General features: G+C 32.1%; 3 protein-coding genes and 1 long non-coding RNA gene across 4 annotated transcripts; 1 reads left to right on the top strand and 3 right to left on the bottom strand.

Annotated features, from left to right (window-relative positions):
* Window positions 1-104: 104 nt before the first annotated feature.
* LOC115891842 lies at window positions 105-5,659 on the bottom strand. The gene is made up of 4 exons (XR_004051920.1): window positions 5,529-5,659; window positions 4,844-4,994; window positions 2,218-4,425; window positions 105-182 (listed from the first exon to the last, which is right to left on the bottom strand). It is a non-coding gene; the product is annotated as an uncharacterized LOC115891842 (long non-coding RNA).
* Window positions 5,660-6,469: 810 nt separating this feature from the next.
* LOC115891840 lies at window positions 6,470-14,935 on the bottom strand. The gene is made up of 9 exons (XM_030912421.1): window positions 12,453-14,935; window positions 10,841-10,978; window positions 10,613-10,778; window positions 10,060-10,233; window positions 9,583-9,716; window positions 9,227-9,360; window positions 7,607-7,727; window positions 7,354-7,531; window positions 6,470-6,911 (listed from the first exon to the last, which is right to left on the bottom strand). The coding sequence occupies exons 1-9, from the start codon at window positions 14,758-14,760 to the stop codon at window positions 6,716-6,718; spliced, it is 3,549 nt and encodes a 1,182-aa protein (XP_030768281.1). The 5' UTR covers window positions 14,761-14,935; the 3' UTR covers window positions 6,470-6,715.
* A 182-nt stretch (window positions 14,936-15,117) lies between these two features.
* LOC115891841 (ATP-dependent RNA helicase abstrakt) lies at window positions 15,118-19,087 on the top strand. Its single transcript, XM_030912422.1, has 12 exons — window positions 15,118-15,179; window positions 15,231-15,350; window positions 15,411-15,552; window positions 15,614-15,749; window positions 15,805-16,014; window positions 16,079-16,369; window positions 16,421-16,583; window positions 17,086-17,217; window positions 17,498-17,666; window positions 17,730-17,879; window positions 18,477-18,659; window positions 18,810-19,087. The coding sequence occupies exons 1-12, from the start codon at window positions 15,159-15,161 to the stop codon at window positions 18,944-18,946; spliced, it is 1,854 nt and encodes a 617-aa protein (XP_030768282.1). The 5' UTR covers window positions 15,118-15,158; the 3' UTR covers window positions 18,947-19,087.
* A 586-nt stretch (window positions 19,088-19,673) lies between these two features.
* LOC115891839 (hsc70-interacting protein-like) lies at window positions 19,674-23,046 on the bottom strand. Its single transcript, XM_030912420.1, has 6 exons — window positions 22,624-23,046; window positions 22,463-22,571; window positions 22,084-22,408; window positions 21,692-21,848; window positions 20,720-20,837; window positions 19,674-19,943 (listed from the first exon to the last, which is right to left on the bottom strand). Exons 1-6 carry the CDS (start codon window positions 22,921-22,923, stop codon window positions 19,837-19,839), a joined length of 1,116 nt encoding a protein of 371 aa, XP_030768280.1. The 5' UTR covers window positions 22,924-23,046; the 3' UTR covers window positions 19,674-19,836.
* Between the last annotated feature and the right edge of the window lie 125 nt (window positions 23,047-23,171).

Here is a 23,171-nt window from a genome sequence, read left to right as displayed (position 1 = left end):
TCTAATATATTTTAGTTCAATAAAACTCATTTAATATTAATTACTGTTTATTAACATATCATTTTTTATTAACAATAATAACATAAAAAGTATAATATTAAAATCCAAGGTGCTGATGAACATGTGGATGTCTATGTTGAGGTAAATAAATCTTCTGGCTACCCTTCTGGAAAGTCTTCGTTCTGTAAGAAAAATATAAAGAAAAATTAATTGATTGTTCACTAACAATGTTGATTAAAAACTATAACTTCAATAATATGATCAAAAAAAAACGGCGTCTGCGATGGCTATGAAATAAAGATCGCTATCACTTTACATGTAAAATTATACGGAGAATGTTACCGATGTTCATTTCAAGTCAACTAGACGCCGCTTTTTTTCGATTATACGGTACAATACGATGAAAAAAAAAAACAGCGTCTGCGATGGCTATGAAATGAAGATCGCTATCACTTTACATGTAAAATTATATGGGGAATGTCATCAATGTTCATTTCCAAGTCAACTAGACGCCGCTTTTTTTCGATCATACGGTACAATATGATGGAAAAAAATATGGCGTCTGCGATGACTATGAAATAAAGATCGCTATCACTTTACATGTAAAATTATGTGGGGAATGTCATCGATGTTCATTTCCAAGTCAACTAGACGCCGTTTTTTCGATCATACGGTACAATATAATGAAAAAAAAAACGGCGTCTGCGATGGCTATGAAATAAAGATCGCTATCATTTTACATGTAAAATTATATGGGGAATGTCATCGATGTTCATTTCAAGTCAACTAGACGCCGCTTTTTCGATCATACGGTACAATACGATGAAAAAAACGGCGTCTGCGATGGCTATGAAATGAAGATCGCTATCACTTTACATGTAAAATTATATGGGGAATGTCATCAATGTTCATTTCCAAGTCAACTAGACGCCGCTTTTTTCGATCATACGGTACAATATGATGGAAAAAAATATGGCGTCTGCGATGACTATGAAATAAAGATCGCCATCACTTTACATGTAAAATTATGTGGGGAATGTCATCGATGTTCATTTCCAAGTCAACTAGACGCCGTTTTTTTCGATCATACGGTACAATATAATGAAAAAAAAAACGGCGTCTGCGATGGCTATGAAATAAAGATCGCTATCACTTTACATGTAAAATTATACGGAGAATGTTACCGATGTTCATTTCCAAGTCAACTAGACGCCGCTTTTTTCGATTATACGGTACAATACGATGAAAAAAAACCGGCGTCTGCGATGGCTATGAAATGAAGATCGCTATCATTTTACATGTAAAATTATATGGAGAATGTCATCGATGTTCATTTCCAAGTCAACTAGACGCCGCTTTTTTCGATCATACGGTACAATACGATGAAAAAAAAACGGCGTCTGCGATGGCTATGAAATGAAGATGGCTATCACTTTACATGTAAAATTATATGGGGAATGTCATCGATGTTCATTTCCAAGTCAATTAGACGCCGCTTTTTTCGATCATACCGTACAATATGACGAAAAAAAAACGGCGTCTGCGATGGTTATGAAATAAAGATCGCTGTCATTTTATATGCAAAATTATATGGGAAATGTCATCGATCGTCATTTCCAAGCCAACTAGGTCCCCTCTTTTTTTTTTGATCATAAGGCGTCAGCAATGGCTATGATATGAAGATTTTTTTTTCGATCATACGATATAATTTTATAACCAGTAAATTAATAGGATATAATTTATCTGTATATTAATAATTAGTTAATGAGAAATTATATTTTTTTATTTTATTTTTATTTACCAAATTTTTTAATTAAGCGCCTTCACCATTTTGTCAGGAATATCGATTTTAATGGCTTAAATTGGCGAACAATATTATAAAATATATAAGAATCTTCATATCAAATAACTTTTTTTAAATGAAATACAAGGGAAAAAACACGGTCCAATTACCTGTACTTGTTATTAAGAAATATTTTAGTTATAATAATTAAAAAACTGTTAAAAACTAAATTAAAAAAATTAGCCTTTTTATAGGGAACTCTATATACACGTTAAGGTATTTATGGTGGCATAAAACTGAAATAAAATGAGCGCCAAAATGTGTCATTTGAAGTTAATCATTTATAGCTACATATTTTACAAAATACAATAATTATTACCTACGTTTTTATTAAACATATTGGACTTAAAAATATACCTTTGAGTATAATTTACCTAAAATTATTTAATTTCCTCTTGAATGATGAATTTTCTTTTCAATCCACTGTTGAATGTTGATTTTAATCCACCTAATGGCATCTTGAAGGGGGTTGTTGAGGTGCAGCTGTCCCAAAAAAACCTTGTTCCAAAGCAGTACAATATCCCATACAAAAACTTAATTTTAAATGGATTTAGAAACAAAATGAGGAGTACATAGAAATTATATAGTTCATAGATTGAAGATAATGTGAGAGAAAAATAAAGAAATAGAGGTATGGGGAAATAAAAAAATGCATAACTTAGAGAAGTCTCAGAAGAATGACACAAAAAATTATACATATAAGAAGACTTAGAAATGCAACCAATAAAAGAGTGCATAGAATTGAATGATGGTATTCCCATAAGAAGAATATATGAGACAAATAGTGAAATAGATAATATATGATGCACTGAAAAAAATAAATGGTGGATATATTGAGTCAAATGGCATAAAAATGAACAAATCACAAAAAATCTACTAATATATAAGACAATTATTGGAAGAGTATTATACAGAATTAATGAATGATACTCCAATAATAAAGAAAATATGAGTGAAAAAATTAAATAGGGATATGATGAATTGGATAAAATGGCATAAACATGGAGGTTGAATTGGAAAAAAATGGCATGAAAATAAATAAAAAGCTATAATGCTAAACAGACAATAGAATTGATGAAATATGTGTCTAAGAAGAATGAATGATATTGCATTAATAAAGAAAATATGAGAGGCAAAAATTTTATAACAGAGGTAGGCCAAAAGCCAGAGAAAAAAGTAAAGAAATATGTGGTCAATAAGAAATGGGGAATTGATAAAAAGCTACGCTTAGCCTCCTCTCAGAAATATCTGGTCAATATATGACATAAAGCACATATAAAAAAATCCTCCAGAGCATATAGATTCGCCCCCCTTCATCAGATTTAACCCTTGGCCGACAATTAAGCCTCACCAGTCAGTTCCCATCCGAGCTAAGCAGCCTCGTCTCGGGTCACCCTCGACACCCATCGAGCGGACATCCACCGGGACCCCCTACAGGCGGACCCCCCTCATCATCTTCAATGTGTCCGATATCCCGCCCCCTCTACTGTCGAGACGTCACGGGATACGTGCACGAAGAAGTCTCGTAGCTTGGGTGCCAGGTCGTATCCGGCCGAAGCCTCTAGCGTTAGAACACCTAGCTCGTAAACCAGAGGGTGGTGACTCCCTTGGGTACCTATGCATGCTACATAGGTCATCGATGGCCGAACATCAGGATTAGGGGGTGACCCGGGTCTCCTCCTCTTTGGGAAGGCTAGCTATGATGCTCTGGAGTCGATGTGACTCAGGAAAATGCATTAGCAAAATGCTAGAAAAGCCAGAAGTGGACGTCAGTTTTTTACTAAATGGCGAATGCGCCAGGAATTGATCGGAAATTAGTCCTTATTGTGAGATTTTTAAGTGTGTTATGGTGTTTAAATTATATTTAAACACATACAAAATAAACAAATAAAATCCGTAAAATTACAGAGATTCATGGCATATGATTTGAGGAAAATGACATGGAAATGAATCCATTAAAACTGAAAATCTGTACAAGGAATTACACAAGCAAAAAAAGTATTAGAAAAATGACACCATAAGAAAAATAATACAAATAAAAAAAGACTTATTGAAATACCTACAATCAATGGAAGATTTTATAGAATTGATGAATGATATGTTTCCCACAATGAAGAAAATATGAGAGTCGAGCTGTTATAGAAAAATGACCGTTAACCATAAACAAAATGAAGTCAAATTCTAAGTAGATGGAATATTGTACCAAACAAAACCTATAGAAATACAGGTAATGGATCAAATATTTTATAAAAATGATAAATAAAATTATTTCCATAATCAAGAAAACGAGGGAGTGAAGCTATAATAGAGATGATAATGAGGAACCATAAAAAATATAACCCTTGATTATACAGACAAGAATATAACTCAGAAAACCGTTAAAAATTTTTCTTAATTAAATTTCAAAATTATGAAATCTACTGATGAACATTAAAAACCAGTAAAAATATATATTTATTTACCCAAAAGAAATAAAATTTTAGATATACTTATAAGTCCTGATGCATTGTTGGTAACATTCATGAAAAGGATAAATGTACTGCCCTGGAACTGTATACATTCATCGATTTGTTGTAGAAAATCTGTAAAAAAGAAAAAAATCGTCCTATTGCTGCCAAAACTCACTAACTAACATTTTTCCGAACAACCAAATTCAATCACTAAATGTTTTGAATCGGAGAATCGATTGAAAATGTCATTGACTACGATTTCTGGCTATTTATGTTTTATTTTAATACCGAATAGTTCCTAACTATAACATCTTTATGCAATGCAATTCATCTTTAGACGCATTGTTCTCGGAAGTAATAAAAAGTAAGTTAGTGACTTTTGGCAGCAATAGGACGAAATATTATTAGATTTTATTAATTATGCTATAATAACTGTGTTTATTTTTTGTTTCATATTAATATTAAATAAATCTTAAAGAATATAGTTAGCCTGTTAATAAACATTTAATAAATTTATTAAAGTTATTTTTAAAAAATAAATTGAACTTACTTTTAAAGAGATAATGAAAGACCAACTCGTAAAACAGAACGATGGCAAAACATTGGGAGAATCAGGATTATACAAAAGGCAAGAGGTGATCCAAGTCTCTTCTTTTAGGTGGTCTTTATGTGCTGGTGTGTATTATGAATAGGTAACGCTTCTAAAAAAGAAAATTATAATTAAACATTATATTAAAACAATACAAAATTGTTAGAAATATATGACGACAATGAAATACCGTATGATCGAAAAAAAACGGCGTCCAGTTGGCTGGGGGTAGTATTATACATGTGTGCACACACGTTTTATTTTATCTGAAAGTATTATACATAATTATTAAGAACGGGGGCCTGTTTAGGTATACTAACACCGACTTATTTAAAGACGTAGAAAATACTTGTTTGCCTGCACGAATAAACGCCTAAAAAATTACGAGTAAAAAACATCTTTAAACTCTATGCAAAAAAAATGATCCAAAAGATACCAAATATCTCTAAATATGGAGCATTATTTTAAGTAAGTGTATGTTTAATGTACAATAGGAATATCAGTGAGAGTATCTATATTTCCATATAATCAATTTAGAAAAAGAAAATTATGAAAATAGGAAAAATGTATCAGCTTTTAATGATGTAATTGAAATACTTGAAAGTGAAAGAAACTATAGAAATCCGACAAACTAATGGGTACTTACATTTTTAGAAGATTAAACAGGCCTTAAGGAACAGAATATACTCAAATAGTGTACAGAAAAATCACTTTTTCTACCAAAAAATAAGAAAAATTGTAAGAGCGACATAACGACGTCTGCAAACAAAGGAAAATGTCGTGTGGCAACGTTGTCAGATTGAGCACATGTAAAACAGAATGATAATTTTTTGTTGCATAAACAATGTTGTGTCTATAAGAAAATATATTATTTACTCTACTAAAACAAAGTTTGTGTTACATGTTTATTAGATTTATCATGATTTTGTACTGGTTCAATTCATTTCAGACCTAAACAAAAATATTGTTTAAGATTAATTTCAGGATTTCGCTAACATCTTGGCAACCACGGAAACGATTTAGTTTAAAATTCTCCCACTTTTTCCACAATGGCGCCACCAGCGTTCTTCTTCTTTTTCGTTTTTCAGGTCTAAAATGAACGATAACCACAGAAGAAAACTAATGTTCTTCTTCTTTTTCATAATTATGACCCTAACCATAAGCAACCACAGATTTGGCATAGTTTCTTCTTCATTTTTGTTTTTCAGGTCCGAAAAGAACGGCAACCACAGAAGATAAGTAACGTTCTTCTTCTTTTTTAATAATTATGGCTCTAACCATGAGCAACCACAGATTTGGCATAAATTTTCTTCTTCAATTATAATCTATGGTTAAGTAATAGACAAAGACAACAACAAAAATAAACAAGTATAGAAATAGTAAATAAATTAATTTGAATTTTGAATATAATCTTTTTATGAAAGAATAAATCAAATACAACTCGCATAATCTCGCTCATTTGTGACTGTTTGTGACAAAGATATCAGTGATTTACCTCTTATCGATGGAAATTGGAAATATCGAAGCCGCGAAAAAAAAGAGTATCATAGTAGCTGTAGACAATTAAAAAATACTCATTCCTAAATTAAAGGAACTTTTATTTCAATGAAAAACTGGTGATGATAAACGGACGACAATGGCACGTTAATATACATGACAAAATAAACAACAAATAAAATAAATCTTATACAATATACAAAAAAAATCATATATACATTATCATAATCATCGAAATAATGAGATTGAAAAATAATATTGCAGTCATTTCTTATAATATTTTAGTGGTAAAATCGAAATAAATGATGCTGGTCAGTCAGAGATATGTGAAATGTTTTAATAATACGATTCTACAAATTCTGAGGCGCTTTTGTAGCTCAGAATCTCCTCTTCTATGCTCTGTAAGTCTTCTAAGCCTTTCGCGTGCACCTTTGTCTTAGTATTCTTGTATCTCAATTCTTTGATCGCTTTTTTTACGATATAGTGCAGCCAAAGAACATTGGTATAGGGTTCGAATCGTTCCCAGTCATTACTGAAAAGAATTTACGTTAATTTTAATCATAAACCGCAAAATACGTGCAGACAAATCTGCGCAGGTTATTTGTGTATCTCTTGAAACAGGCCCGCTAAGATTTCAGCCATTTTCATTGTTTACAAATGCAGATTCTATGAGGAAACGCCAGAACATGTCATCACTGAGTGCGCCAAAACGACAACCAGGAGAACTAATCTATGCAAGACTGTCTCATATACTAGCTTTTGTCAAAGCCCTGAGACTATATGATGAGTTATAACTCAAGAAAGAGGACACAATAGATCTATAAAATCGCGGTGATTAATATCCTACCTCCAATAAAATCTACAATCTGTCATTTTTGACAGATCATTATTTTTTGTTACTGATAATTTAAAAAAAAACTTTATGCTTCCAAATCAGTTTTTATGGTATATTAAAGCGAAAAAAGGCTACTTACTTGTTTTTATTCCTCATCAGTCTGTATATTTCGAATTGGTAATCACCTTCAGCGACGAACAGATCAGGATCCAGCCCCAAATCATTGAAAATGACAACTCCATCATGTTCTATCCTGGATAGAGTGAAGTCTATCACAGTAGCTTCGACGCCTTGAGCAGGAATTGATATTTCTTCACCTGATTTTATCAAAAAAAGCAAAACAAAATTGTAAGATTACCTCAAAACTTTGCTGGGAAGAAATTAAAAAGTACCTTTATGTTTACATAAGATTTTCTTATTTTTTTCTGCAGGCTTGAGAAGTACATTGCCCCAATGCAAGTCTCTATGTTCGAATTTTAGTTGTTGTTCAGCTATGGCCAACGAATAGGCCACCTAAAATCAGACACACTCTATTAATAAAATAAAAAAATCACAAAACAATCTACTTTTGAATTGAAAATGACAAATAACACCCACTAAAATCTATACTCTTTTGAGAGACAAACTATACATAAATACTGATCATACATTGGTAAATTTGAACTACTAGTTTGCATTTAAGTGAATTAATGTAGAATAAACATAGAAAATAAAGCATATAAAAACATGTTTAAACATGAATACAGTATACAGGGTGATTCCTAGAAGTCGGTCATGCTTTCGGGGAATGGTGGGCGACGTCGAAATATTAATTTTGATATAGCACACTATGGGTCGGAAATACCTCTTACGCAAGATACAGGGTGTTAAAGTTTTTGAAAAATTAAAGATATTCTATAATAGTTTTTTAACAATTGAAGGTATCGTTATAAAATTTTATTATAGGAGTCTACCTAACAGAGACACTTTAAATGTAAAGAGAAGAGGTTTTAGTTTCAACCAGTGGCGTAGCTGTGATAGGCATCGGGTAATATTTTCAAAAGAAAAATAGTACGCCACTGATAAAAATAAAAATTTCGGAGTTTTTTTATTTACTTGGTTTATTTCCAAGAAAAAATGTCTCTTGCAACTTTCTTCTATCTAACACCATTTTGTCACAATTTAAAAATAAATATTTTTTTTAATGAGAATCTTAAATATGCGAATTATTGTAAATACCGTAAAACTAAGAATTTTAATATTAACAATAAAAAAAAATTCTAGTTTAAATTTATAATTTTTTAAAAATTTATTTAGAGCTAATAGTAAAAAGTACCAAAGTTAAAGAAGATGAAGGGACCTAACGATGCACATGTGTTTCTGCCCTCTAGTTATAATAATTCGCTGTATTTAAGATTCTCCTTAAAAATTTATTTATTTTTAAATTGTGACAAAATGGTGTTATATAGGAGAAAGTTGCAAGAGACATTTTTTCTTGGAAATAAACCGAGTAAATAAAAAAACTCCGAAATTTTTATTTTTATCAGTGGCGTACTATTTTTTTTTTGGAAAAATCACCCGATGCGTATCACATCTACGCCACTGGTTGAAACTAAAACCTCTTCTTTTTACATTTAAAGTGTCTCTGTTCGGTAGACCTCTATAATGAATTTTTACAACGATACCTTCAACTGTTAAAAAGCCATTAAAGAATATTTTTAATTTTTCTAAAACTTTAACACCCTGTATCTTGCGTAAGAGGCAGTTCCGACCTATAGTGTGCTATATCAAAATTAATATTTCGACGTCTCCTATCATTCCCCGAAAGCATGACCGACTTACAGGAATCACCCTGTATATACAGAGTGGATAAAGAATAACCGGACAGAGGAACAATCTATATTGGAATTAAAATGACAGAGAACTGTCACTAATATCATACACTCTTTCGTCAGACAAACTGTACTTAAATACTGACCAGATGGTACTTTTGAACTACTATAGATTTATTTAAGTAAATCAAATATAAAAACCTGTTTAAACATGGAAACAGCGCAAACGGAGTTGTTGAAGACGAAACTTTCCAAGTCCTGCCCTGCGTGGGCCAAGGATAAAATAATATAGAGTTGTTCTTGGGTAAAAACTTCGGGCGGGTCATTTTCTGAACCTACAAAAAATAATTATGAAGAAAAATTCTTGTTATGCTCTCCTGGATGACAAGATTATAAAGACACAAGTACAAATTAAAAAATACACAACTCCAAACTTTCATCCAAATACAAAAGAAGTATATTTTCTATTTTTATTTTTTTTTTGTTTTAAATTAAATGAACTACCTATGTTGCCACTGTTACTAATATAAGAAAAACCCTGTATAATATGATAATACCTTTCATATTGTCAAATTCGTGCCAGCGATCCTGTAAAATTTTAGGGTACTTTCCCCTAACGCAACAAATGCTTTGAACTTCGCAGAAACCTGCACTGCCATTGTAAGAATTTTTTCTCAGATCTGACAATTGCCTACAAAAAATAAAATATAGAGTACGTCTGTCCGTTCTGTAGCTACGGGGTATCCGTGAGAGGGGAAACGATATTCTCTCGATGTTTTTCGTAAAAAAATAGACGGCGCGTCCCATCAATAAAAATTCAACAAATTTGCAAGTAGCCAATAAAATGAGTGGGCGGAGCGATTTGCGGTGACGCACTCGTCAAATCGACGTATAAAATATATTGCTGTTTATTTAAACGTTTTTTGCCCGCATTCCTTTCATAGACACAGATCCAGCAGATGTACTGTACATCTTTCTGCCTTTCAAAAATTTAAATAAAATAATTATAATCAAATCCTAAAACCCTAACTTACGAGGCTATCACAACTTCCGATATAATCTCGTGATATTTCTTCTGTTTTTCCCCGTTGATAATCTTGTCTCCTTCGATAGGTATTATCTTCATAACAGAGGATTTATTCCATTTAGTGTACAAAAACACTTCTCCATACACTCCTTCGCCGATTTTCGTACAATTTTTCAAAACACTGCAACAATAAACTTGATGAAATCCCAATGAATCAAAGTTTTTTTTAAAAAACAAAAATTTTACTTATAATTTAAAAACATCAGTTATATCTGGATCAAAAATCTACTTTATTTCTATCTACCTGAACTAATATATAGGCTGTCCAACAAGTGAGAGAAGATTTTAACAGACATCCAAAAAATGACAGAAAATACAATTTACCCGCGAATTAAACTAACAGACACAACTGGGACTGACATGGATCCTCTAAACGTTGGTCAGACTATACAATATAATTAGTTAAGCATTTCAAATACATATCGCAGGTGCATATATATATTTTATTATATAAATATCAATTTCTCAAAACTATAAAAAATAAAACTATATTTCCATACCTGTTAGGATAGGCTTTCTCAAACGGTACTATATCCGACTGCTTGCAGTACTGTAACACAATTTCTTTGGCAGTGACTAAAGGTTTTTCTTTAGGTAACGACACTTTGGTTTTCACTGGAGACACAATACCAATAATTTCCTCCAAACTTTCATCCAACACCAAACCTAAGAATGATTTTTTTATAAGAAAAAAATATGAAATATTCAAGAATAATATTGGTACTTACTCAAATTCGTTCTGGCGTAGTTCTGTAAATTCGTTTTCCGTCTAGAACACACGCTCTCGTTTGAAACTGGAACTATTTTGATGGATTGGCGTGGATTGGCGGGTTTAGAAGAAAGTACCGGAGTAGAAAACGTATCATCTACAAAATAATACTTATATAATAATATATTTAATTAATAGCGATAAAATTTTCAAAAAATTAAGAACTAGCAGCATAAACTGAAGAATATATCAATAATTTAGGCAAAAACAGATAAGAGGTCAATTTTTCGAGTTTTCCTCATCAATAATAAGAACATCATTCTAGACCAAGAAGCATACAAGAACTTTAGACGCATCAAGATTTTAAGGTCTTATTAGGAGCACAAAACAACTAAATACTGAAAAAAATACCAGTATCTACCTACTCGAAAAACAAAAGGCTAAATATTGAAGAATTCTAGAAGCAGCAAGACTTTAGGGTACCAGAAGCACAAAAATACCACGATCTGAAAGAAACATCGGTACTAGAAAGGCAAAATACTGATAACAGTAAGACCACAGGTATCAGGAGCACCAAAACCACACAAAAATCATCCTAGGCTAAAAATTGAAAAACTTTAAAAGCACCAAGACTTTAGGAGCACAAAACTACTTAAATCTGAAAGCAACTTAGAGACTTCAGAAATACCAGGACCATCGGTATCAGGAGCCCAAAGACAACAACATAAGAATCATCCTAGGCTAAGAATAGAAGAACTCTAAATGCAGCAAGGCAGCAAGGTATCAGGAGCACAAAAATACCAAAAGCTAAGAGAAATATCAGTAGTAGAAAGACAGCATTTCAAAGACAGTAGGACCACAGATACCAGGAGCTCAAAAACAACAGAAAAAAGATTTTAATTGTATTACAATAAAAATTAAGAACTGTACTACCGTTATGAACTGCTACATCACAAGAATACAAGAAATCTAGAAGCACTGAGACCGTCAGGTATCAGGAGCACAGAAGTATCAATAGCTGAAACATCAGTACTATAAAAAATATCAATAACAGTAAGACCACAGGTATCAGGAGCACAGACACAAGAGAAAAAACTGTATAACCAGAGCTACATAACCGCCTATAACAACATCCTAGGCCAAGAAGAATAGAAGAACTCTACTTGCATAAGACTTTAAGGTGTCAGAGGGACACAAAACAACCAAGAGCTAAAAGAAACATCAGTATCTGTCCAAACCAAACCTACTAGAAAAACAAAATTTCTTTTAAGAGAATTTCAGGAAAAATCATTAATAATAAGGCAATCAAAACTAACAACAGTATGACCAGAACTACACTACCATTCAACAGCTGAAAGAAACTCGTACTAGGAAAGTACAGAACCACCATATCAGGAGCCCATAGAACCCTTGAAGAATAGAAGAACTCATAAGAAATACCAAGACATCAGGATATCAGGAGCAAATACAAATTTAAGGACAGTATGACCAGAGACCTCTAAAGGCCGAATTCTGTACTGTGGTGAAGAATATCTTTACAACTTCAGTTTTTTGATCTCTTGAGTGTATGTTCATTCATACAATTGATTGATAATACTATTCTACATGACCTATAGGCAACATATACTTACTATCTCCCACATATGACTCAGTCAGATCCACAAAACCATCCTTCTTCTGTGCCAACAGCGATCTACGCCACGATTTCCCAGCCTTCAGTTTCAAAATCTTATTCTTCCATTTACTGTTCGCCACCGGCATCAAAAAATTGTCCCTCTGAGGCGTGGTTAAAGAAGAATCTACAACATCCACCTCAGGGGTGTCAATATTGTTACTAGCCCTCGCGAGTCTTCCCGAACACCTCTGAGACTGTCTATTACTAGTTCTACGACTAAGCAAATCCAAATCATCCAAAGTCAAGTCAATAACAATATCTTTAATAATTATTGGCGAGTCCTTTTTCGGAGTTTTTTCAACGATTGAGTTGCTGAGATCTTGCACAGAGTAAAGATCGTTGTGATCTGCAAATATTTTGCTGAATCTCGATTGAATTTCAAGTTTGAGTTCTTCATTTTGCTCAATCCTGATACTGCTGTTTTTCTGAGATTTTCTCTCAGATTTATCAGGTGAAAAACGAATTTCTAGGCTGGTTTTTTCGATTTTAGAATAACTGGTTTCCTCTATTTTGTTGTAGTCTGAAGACCTCAAAACTCTCGTAGACTTTTCTATGCTGTCTTGTGGCCTTTTGGGTGATTTCTTTGATTCATATTTACAAACACTTTTCTCTTTGTCGTTTATCAAACTTGTTTTTCCTTTTTTCTTGTCAGAACTGTCATTAACCTCGGTGATAGTGCACAGAGAATTGTTTGATTGAAGGGGTAACCTTGTCAATTCACAAAACAGTTCTTTTAGACTGAAAAAATCAGGTTTAGCCAAACTTTTCTCCTCCGAATTCCTAAAATAATTTGGTGTAGAATTCCTGGAAAATTTCCTACAGGCTTTAAAACCATTTGTACTATTATTTTGAGATCTGAGAGATAACCTTGTCATTCTCCTACTAGAATTATAGTTATCTAAACTGTGAGATTTCCGTTTTGTTAGGTCTGAAGATACATTATTAACCAATACCTTATCTAAAAGTACTACTAGGGATTTTAGATCTAATTTATTATTTGTACTAACCGAATTTGAACCTGTCTGAACAGCTATTTTCTGTCTACGGCTAGTTACAAAATTAATACTAGTACTTTTATTGTTCTTAGTTTCCCCATTAGAAAACTTCGACATGTGTTTGGCATGAAACTCTTCAAAATCTTTTAAGGAGAATGAAGCAAAATTGTTCACTTCAGTCTCATGAGAAACTTTGCTATAAAACAACTCAAAGTCTTCTAAAGAAAAATATCTGTTACTGGCAGTGGTGTTGGTTTGTACTTTTCGTCGATTATTTGAATTTCTCTCACTAAATTTGCCCCGTACCGTTATAAAACTGTTCCTTTTATCAAATCCTTTAAAGGGTTCTTGTTTACTTAAACTAGTATCTAAATCATCTGACTTAACATTCAAGGAAGTATCCCAAGACTTTATTTCTTCCAAGGACTCGATTATAGAATCCTTTATTTCTTCGTTAATGCCTTTGATAGGTGATAGAGGCTGTTTTACTAAAGATTTAGTCTTTTTAGAAACTAAAGGAGTACTGCAATGTACTAAAATCTGTTCTCTGACTGAATTTGTGAAGAGAGGATTAAACGAAAGACTAGAATTCAAAATGCTTGTTTCATTTGGTTGCATTACAACTTTGCCATTATTGTTTCCACCCAATGAACTTGAGTTATTAACTGTTTTTTCTCCTGTCACAACGATTTCAGGGATTCTTGAACGAGATCTAAGCATTATGGGTGATCTGGAAGAATCATTTGTACTCTTTTTCCTAACCAATTGCCCATCTTTTCCTACTACTTCTATCTCTAATTCGTTGGTAATTCTCTCTCTAGATAAACTAGGTTGTTTAAACCACGATAAGGTTTGTTGGCTTATTTCTGTTTTGCTTTTGCTCGAGTATGAACGTAGTTTACTTAACATAGAAGAATTATCTACACTTCGGTGATGTATCACAGATTTCGAAAGGTTGTTTGTGTATATTTTGACTGAGATATCTCTAGGTTTTCTTCTATTATTATTATAGTTATTTGAGCCTTTTAAAAGTTTATCAAAAGTATCGTTAAAGTTGACGTGAAGTGAGGACTCGTCAGAAAGTACAGTCTTAATTTGTTTGGGCAGTTCTTTGAGCTGAATCTTGTTCTTGTTCTTTTTCTTAACAACTCTTCCATTCAATTTACGTGCAGCCAGGTTCTTAGCGAAGAGTATGTTGACGGCATCGACGCAACTAATGCTCGAATTGCCGCCTCTGCTGTACGTCTTTAAGGATTTGGAAGGTGCCATCGTGCTCTATCTAATTCTAACTTGAAAATATCACATTTATGTTACGAAAATTGTCCTATTCGATAACTTAAAATAGTAAAATCGGACGCTGATTTCTAAATTTAAATCTACTGACAGTTGGAACTGTTGATTATGAAGTTAGCCGCAGAGAGTTAAAAAAAAATAGTGGCCATGTCTGCCATAGAAATAATAATTTTTTCAATGAAATTCCATCGTTTAAATTGATAAATATAGATCAAAATATCTAAAATATACTAATTAAAGCCTTGCGAATAATTTCTTTTAAGTATTTCAATAAATATTTCCTATATAAATTTCGAATTTAATTTATACTATTGGTAACACTGAATCAAGAAGTAAAATCAGCTGATGTTTCTGACAGATAGAAGTAAACAAACATGAACCATCCACCAGTAAAAGTAGGTATATTTTAACGTTTTATCTAGGAAAATAATTATTTTCTTTTATAGAGATATCGAAAAGATGACAATAAAAATGGTTCAGAGTCAGAGGACGATAATTACGTACCCTACGTTCCAGTAAAAGAACGGAAAAAGCAACAATTGCTAAAGCTAGGACGTTTAGGCCAGGTTTTAGTTTATTTTAAACATTTTTTTTTTGCTTAGATTATTAATCGAGAATGATTTTAGCTGAAAGAATCCGAACAAAATAAGGCGAAATCTTCCAGTGAAAATGAAACTGCAGAGGACGACGAAGAGGATGAAATTTGGGGCAGAAAAAATAACATACCATTGCTGGATCAGCATACAGAACTTAGAAAACTGGCTGAAGGTACGGTTTTTGACTATTATATTTATTGTTTCTCATGTATAAACGTATAAAATATCTTCAGCCAAGAAGGTAAGTGCTGTGGAAAGGCAATTGAAGAAGGAAGAAGAAATTTTGGAGATTGTTGCCGAAAAGAAAGCTCTAATGGGTGTATCTGAACTTGCCAAAGGTATACAGTATAATGATCCAATAAAAACCAGGTAAATTAAGCTTAAAATAATGAAGTTGTTGTTTATCAATGACTTATTTTTATAGTTGGAGACCGCCTAGATATATTTTGGCAATGCCTCACACAAGACATGAAAAAATAAGAGTTGAACTAAGAATATTAGTTGAAGGAGACGAAATACCTCCTCCTCTACGAACTTTTAAAGATATGAAGCTACATGAAGGTATTTTAGAAGGTTTAAAAGAGAAAAAAATTAATAAACCCACTCCTATTCAAGTCCAAGGAATACCGACAGTGTATGTATTAAAAATAATTTAAAAAAAAATATATATTTTTACTGACTTTCTTGATTTTTTAAAGGCTCTCAGGTAGAGACATGATAGGAATCGCTTTTACTGGCTCTGGAAAAACTCTAGTCTTTGTATTACCACTAATAATGTTTTGTCTGGAACAAGAAGTTAAAATGCCCTTCATAAAAAATGAAGGACCATATGGTTTGATTATATGCCCTTCTAGGGAACTTGCCAAGCAAACTTTTGATATTATTCATCATTTTTCAACTCATTTGAAGAAAAAAAGTATGCCAGAGATCAGAAGTTGTCTGGCTATTGGCGGGGTTCCCGTGAATGAGGCTATAGAAACTATACAGAGGTAAAAAAATAATGAAAAAATGTGTTTTTTTTGCTATAAAAGTTCTTATAGGGGTGTTCATATAATGGTGGCTACGCCTGGTCGTTTGATGGATATGCTGGAGAAAAAAATAGTGAAATTGTCGGTTTGTAGGTACTTGTGTATGGATGAGGCTGATAGGATGATAGATTTAGGTTTTGAAGAGGATGTCAGAACAATTTTTTCGTATTTTAATGTAAGTTTACTTTTTTAATTTTGTTACATTTTTATTTTGATTATTTTTTTGTATTACCTTAACTTTTTTCTTAACAATTTTTTTTCTAGCAATTTTTTCATTGCATTTTTTCCTACCAATTTTTTCTCTACTAATTCTTTCCTTTTTTGCAATTTTTTTACCAAAAATTTATCCCAGCAATTTTTTTTTCACAGTATTTTCTCTAGCAATGCTAAGATAAAGTATTATTTTCTCAACAGTTTTTTCCTAGCAATATTTTCATGCCAGTAATTTTTTCTAACGGCTTTTGTCTTAGCAAATTTTCCCTAGTAGTATTTATTTTTTCCTAGCAATATTTTCTTAACAATTTTTTTCCTGGCAATTTTTTCTAGCAAATTTTTCCTACCAATATTTTGTTGGCATGATTTTCTTAGCAGTTTTTTCCTAGAATTTTTTTTAACCTATTAAATGTTTTTCTTAATATTTTTTCTCCTAGCAAATTTTTAAAGTATTTTTTACATAGGGTCAAAGACAAACCTTACTTTTTTCGGCCACCATGCCCAAGAAAATCCAGAATTTTGCCAGGTCTGCTTTGGTTAAACCGGTAACCATTAATGTAGGCAGAGCTGGAGCAGCTTCAATAAATGTTATTCAGGTAATTTCAGGATTTAACATCAAACCGTTTTATACAGGGTGTTTGTTAAATAAGTACAAATATTTCCAGAGATGGTAGAAGTTGATCAAATCAGTATATTTTTTATATTTCATTATTTTTTAAATAGGTTTAAAATAACCAATTTTTTACCATTTTTTTTAGACGTATAAACCTTATAGGCGTTTTTTTGGGGTAGAATTATGTAACTACTTAAAATATTTGTACTTATTTTAAAAAAATCATCTTAAATAACCTAAAAATACAATAAAAATGAATTTAGGAAGTTGAATATGTGAAACAAGAAGCTAAGATAGTGTACTTACTGGAGTGTCTTCAAAAAACCACACCTCCCGTGTTGATTTTTGCTGAGAAAAAGCAAGATGTCGATGCAATACACGAGTATCTTTTGCTGAAAGGCGTTGAAGCTGTGGCTATACACGGTGGCAAAGGTAAATATGTATTTATAAAAAAAAATATTTTTTTGTGCTAAAATATATTTTTTTTGTGATTAGATCAAGAAGAACGATCAAGATCAGTGGAAGCGTTCAGGAAAAAAGAAAAAGACGTGCTTGTAGCCACAGATGTCGCTTCAAAAGGTTTAGATTTTCCGGATATTCAACATGTTATTAACTATGACATGCCCGACGATGTAGAAAATTATGGTAATTTTTTATACAGATTTTTTTTAATTAACCATAATGAAAATGGTATTTTTATTTTTTATGTACCTTAAAAAGGTTTAATATACAGGGGGTTACCTTAACTTTTTTCCTAGCAATGTTTTTCCTAGGTATTTTTTCCCAGCAATTTTTTCTTAGCTATTTCTTCACAGCAATTTTTTTCCTAGAAATTTTTGGCAATGATTGTAGTTTTCCTAGCTATTTTTGCTTAGCAATTTTTATCCTATCTTGCCATTATTTTTTAAGCAGTTTTTCTTAATACATTTTTGCCCAGCTACTTTTTCCTAGTAGGTAAATTGTTCTTTACATTTTTCCTAGCAATGTTTTTCTTAACAACTTGTTTCTTAGTAATTTTTTCTTAGCACTATTTCCTTATGTTGTTTTCCTAGTAGTTTTTCCTTAATCTTTTTCCCTACTAATTCTTTTCTACCAATTTTCTAGCAATTTGTTTTCTTAGCATATTTTCCATAGTAGTTTTCTTAGCATTTAATTTACAAATATTTTAGGATTTTTTGGAGTTATTTAAAACATTAAAAATACAAGATATACTGGGTGTTTTCTCATTTAATTTGATTTTAGTTCACAGAATCGGTCGTACTGGTAGATCAGGCAACAGAGGTCTTGCCACCACGTTTATCAACAAATCCAATGATGAAATGGTATTGTTGGACTTAAAACACTTGCTGATAGAAGCCAAACAAAAAGTTCCAACGTTTCTATCAGAATTATGTCCAGAAAGCGAGAAATATCTCGAACTTGGAGGTACAGTGGTACTCCTTTTTTGTATTTATTTTCCTATACTACCTGTCTTATCTTTCTACATGTTTTAATTTTTTTTTTCGTTAATTTTTTCATTAAATATTTGTTACTTGTTTTTATTTCTTTAATTTATTTATTACTTTGTTGTTTTAGATGAAAGAGGGTGTAGTTATTGTGGTGGATTGGGTCACAGAATTACGGATTGTCCTAAATTGGAGGCCCAACAAAATAAACAAGCTTCTAACATCGGTAGAAGAGACTATTTATCAAATACTGCTGCGGATTATTAAGAAAAAAATATTTCAACTTTTGACTTTTTATAAAATTAAATAAAGCCTTATTTTTAACTAAAAAGAAAATATGGATTTTTCTATCTGTTTTTGTAAATAAAAAAATCAATTTGATTTTAATAAATATTTTGTTTTAGTAAATAAAGTGTTTTTATTTTGCAGTTTATATGATATCTATATTTTTATAATGCAAATTATTTTGAAGATTTTATGCAATAAGGAATCTAAGTTTCCTTATAATGTCCGTTTTAAGTGTCCAGGTAGTATACATTGGTAGAGTGTTTTCTTCTTTAGATAAAGTGCCAACAAGAGTATATTACAGTTTTATTTAAATCCCATTCGAAGATTCATTCAGACCAAAAAATATCACTGTGTTTTTGAAAGGCTACTATGACACCGTTTTTTTTTCTCTCGATCACAAGGCACTTAACACAAGCACAAATAAAAAACTGGTTGTTTTATCCAAACACACTTTATCAAACTAAAATTATAATTAACAACAAAATACCTAATAATATACGAAATAAAAATATTAATTATTAACCAAAAAATAAACGCATATAACTCTACACAACCTATTACTGAATCAGCCTTATTTTAAATCAGTTAGAACCAAAAAAATTACAAAGAAAAATAATCTATAAACTAAAAGCATCATGATGATTATTTAAATAAATGACGAAAAATCTGAGCGTCTCTTACAAAGACCCCATAAAAATATTAATAATTATTATAAAACATCTTTATTGTTATGCTTCAATGTTAACAATTCTTGATACATTTATTTATAACAATGTCACTTGCCCATTATTTATTAAACACCGAAAAAATTACGTTTTATTTGTCAGTTCGTTTAATGGATTTTTTTTTTCCAAAAAAAAAATAATTTTTTAATCCAAGCCATAATCTCCTCCAGTAGGAGCAGCCCCACTGCCAGGGGGGCCGAAATCGGGACCCCCCGGGGCACCGAAGAATTCGGGAAGCTTCACTCCGGAACCTAAAAATACATTTTTACAGAAAAAATATCAAAAAAATTAAAATTCAGATTGTCATTTGCAGTGTTCAAGCCTTCCGCGTTGATAGGCCTTTGCGTTTCTCTATATTTACTCAGACTGATAAAAAAAATGTAGTAGTTCGGGATAAAGACTTGATGTTAACCAAAGACACCTATTAAGTCCACGTGGACTCTCTGCCGCGTGTATACAGGGTGTTTCGCAAAAGCGGCTCACACCTATAACTATTTTATTTTTTCAGATAAAAAAACGAGATTTTTTGGTATGTTAGTATGTATATGAGATAAATTAGGATTGATTGACGAATTCAATCATTTTTGGTCACTTCAAGACACGAGAAACATTAGACGATCAAATCTATTTTTCCAAGGCTTTTTGAATAAAAATTAGTCTTTTTAGATTGAAATCTAAAATGAGATTTATTAAATACTTTTAAAGGAAAATGTCAAAAGTTGACATATGTTTATTTTGTAGACACAGGCCCAGTATCTTTGTGATTTTACCCTAAACTACTACACTTTTGATCATTCTGAGTAAAGAAGATAGCTGAGCAAAGGCCTATCGAAGTACAAGGCGTAAACCCTACAAAATTATTTTGTTATAAAATAATGAAAATGAGCAAAGAATTCCAGAATTGATTTTATCTTCCCTGATGCAAGTATTTCTTGAAATAAATAAGAAAAAATAATTCACAAAAAAAATAGAAAAGTAAAAACAATCTTAGCAAAAAATTAAAATTGAAAGCCTCATAACAACTTACCTGCAATTTTGCTGTTTAATTTAGACAACAAGGCTAATATTTTCGGATTTGTGCTGTATTTTAATATACTAGCTGGGTTTGCAGTAATATCTTTAAACGCCGCTGCCACTTCTGGATCCTAAAATTATTGTTTTTTTACCGAAATCTACACAAATCTACTAAAAAATTAAAACACACAATATTCCCCAGTTTTAACCATATTTGTCCATTCAACAGGAGGATCAATAATAGTGCCAGTTATGTCTGTGATTTAATAATAATTAATTCACAGGAAATATGTATATTATCCCATTTTTTGGATTTATTTTAATGCATATGACAGAGATAAATATAAATGACCAGTTGAAAGACAGAGAAACAAAACAAAAAGCGACATACAGTGCTGCCGGCTTTTACGTGTGTAGCAAAATGTGAGTTGAAAAAAAAAAACTATTTTAAAAACTTTCATGCATACTACTGAAATGAAGATAATATATCCAAGCTAAACATAATCTATTACAGCTGTATTGCAAAATGAGTAACTAATTGTGAAAAATAAAGTTTTTTTTTTAAATAAACGTGTGCTGTTTAAAATTTTGATGCAAAATCCGGCAATACCGCATAGAAGAAATGTATGAAGCTAACTTTTATCTCTTTTTAATACCGACGCTTTTATAAGGTTGCGATGAGTTTTTTGCCACGGCTATTAAGCTATCGGGTACACTTCGCACTAAAAAAGGTTCTAAAAAGGACAATGTTCGACTGCAAGGTCTGTTAGTACAATTTTAAGCTTAAAGAATCACAACACAATTCATTTAAACCAAAAACTTGTAATACAAAAACAAAACTAAAGTGTCAAAACGAATGACAATGTCATGAGATAAACAAATGTGGCAACTTAACATTTTTTACAGCAAAGCTACCACCTGAATCCCCAGCGGGAAATTTAAATTCCACTTAGCCAGCCGGGTATTTCTAAATAAATTTAGTTACCTGCATAGCAGTCAAAATCTCTGGGTCTTGGAACAAGTCAGCCATACCTGGTGGCAGACCACCAGCATCTACACCAGGCTCTGAATCAGCCTGTTCAGCCTCGGGCTGATTCCCAGCCTGGGCGCGAGCTTCCTTTGCCTTACGGATTTCTTCTAACCTAAAATTTTTATACATTATCACAGATGAAGTCAAGTGGCAAAACCTGTCTGATCCATTTTTTTTTAAAAATTGCATAATGAGATAATATATTAATAGTAAACCCTAAAATTTACATAAACATAGTCCCAAACTACTTTGAAATTTTTTATAAATGACACACATCTATCACAGTCAATGATTTTTTCATTTTACTGACTATACAAGTTAGTTTCTAAAACAACAATTTAACTTACTTTATTTTCTCTTCTTTTTCTTTACATCTTCTTGCCTCTTTCAGCCTATAATCTTCAATCTTCTTAGCATTGGGTGTAACCTCTTTCAACCAAGCGTCTGTTTCCTCATCGAAATCAATGTTACAGGCCTGTCTAAGATCTTGAGCAGCTTTTTCGAATTCTCCCAGCAACCTGTAAGCTCTTCCTCTAAATTTATAAGCGGCTGCCGAGTTGGGGTTCAATTCCAAAGCGCGGCAACAGTCTTTGAGGCAAGCATGTAGTCTGTTCGCTTTTAAGAATGCCTGGCCACGTTTTGCAAAGAGTACAGCGCTGAGTGGGTTAAGTTCTTAAAAAAAACGATATTTTAAAATAATTCCTAACGAAAAAATGTCATTTTTACCAATTGCTTCAGTGTAAAGTTCAATAGCTTTGTCAAAGTTACCGTTAGAAAATTCGGACATTGCTTCACTTCGTTTTAAATCGGCTTTATCACAATCCTCCTCCGATATCTAAAGAACACGATTAAGTCTTTGAAATACTGCTACGAATACTATAAATCACCTCTTTATCGGGATCTCCCATTCTTTGATTCACATCTACCGGATCGGTCTCATCGACACATCCAGAATAGTCTAATTCTAAGAACTTCCCTAGATTAACGACCTCCTCAACCGTAGGTTCTTCGGGTAGTTCTTCGGTTTTCGCTTCGGTGCTCATTTTGGGAATACTTCCTCCGAAAGATTCGATGAAATCTTTGAAAAACGCCAACTGTGGCAGATGCAAAATGTCCGGTTGAAGTTTAACGTTGTCTATGAATTGTTTGAGCTTCTCAAGGCTCTCCTGACCTACCGGACAGCTCATTTTTAACTGCTTTTGACTTTCCTGGTACGAAAAACGATAAATAATCTGAAATAATTAAGAAATTTCGAGAAAATACCGGCCGCCCTTGTCACGAAAGGTAAACAAATTCTTTTTTTTATTTTAAACGTCACATGACCATGACGTTTTTAGTTTTGTGGCCTGAGTTGCCAGGGCTATTCGGGAGTCTGACGTTTGAATTGAAATCAATGAAATTACTTATACTAAAAGCCTAAAATTAGAAAAGAGGA

The sequence above is a fragment of the Sitophilus oryzae genome, unplaced genomic scaffold (assembly GCF_002938485.1).
Source record: "Sitophilus oryzae breed Bouriz unplaced genomic scaffold, Soryzae_2.0 scaffold_119_pilon_pilon, whole genome shotgun sequence".
Lineage (NCBI taxonomy): Eukaryota > Metazoa > Arthropoda > Insecta > Coleoptera > Curculionidae > Sitophilus > Sitophilus oryzae.
Note: the sequence above shows the minus strand (reverse complement) of the source record. Positions and strands in the feature narration are given on the sequence as shown.

What these genes read in the sequence shown, in the direction of transcription:
- LOC115891839 (XM_030912420.1), bottom strand. Translation starts at nt 22,923, where the DNA reads ATGAGCTGTCCGGTAGGTCAGGAGAGCCTTGAGAAGCTCAAACAATTC. An exon ending in ACTTTACACTGAAGCAATTG is followed by an intron (nt 22,409 to 22,462) that starts GTAAAAATGACA and finishes GTTTTTTTTAAG; the next exon opens with AACTTAACCCACTCAGCGCT. An exon ending in ATTAAACAGCAAAATTGCAG is followed by an intron (nt 19,944 to 20,719) that starts GTAAGTTGTTAT and finishes ATGTATTTTTAG; the next exon opens with GTTCCGGAGTGAAGCTTCCC.
- LOC115891841 (XM_030912422.1), top strand. Translation starts at nt 15,159, where the DNA reads ATGAACCATCCACCAGTAAAA. An exon ending in GCTATAGAAACTATACAGAG is followed by an intron (nt 16,370 to 16,420) that starts GTAAAAAAATAA and finishes AAGTTCTTATAG; the next exon opens with GGGTGTTCATATAATGGTGG. An exon ending in CAATTTTTTCGTATTTTAAT is followed by an intron (nt 16,584 to 17,085) that starts GTAAGTTTACTT and finishes TTTTTTACATAG; the next exon opens with GGTCAAAGACAAACCTTACT.
- LOC115891840 (XM_030912421.1), bottom strand. Translation starts at nt 14,760, where the DNA reads ATGGCACCTTCCAAATCCTTAAAGACGTACAGCAGAGGCGGCAATTCG. An exon ending in TCGGAAGTTGTGATAGCCTC is followed by an intron (nt 9,717 to 10,059) that starts GTAAGTTAGGGT and finishes TATTTTTTGTAG; the next exon opens with GCAATTGTCAGATCTGAGAA. An exon ending in CTGTTTCCATGTTTAAACAG is followed by an intron (nt 7,728 to 9,226) that starts GTTTTTATATTT and finishes GTCTGATTTTAG; the next exon opens with GTGGCCTATTCGTTGGCCAT.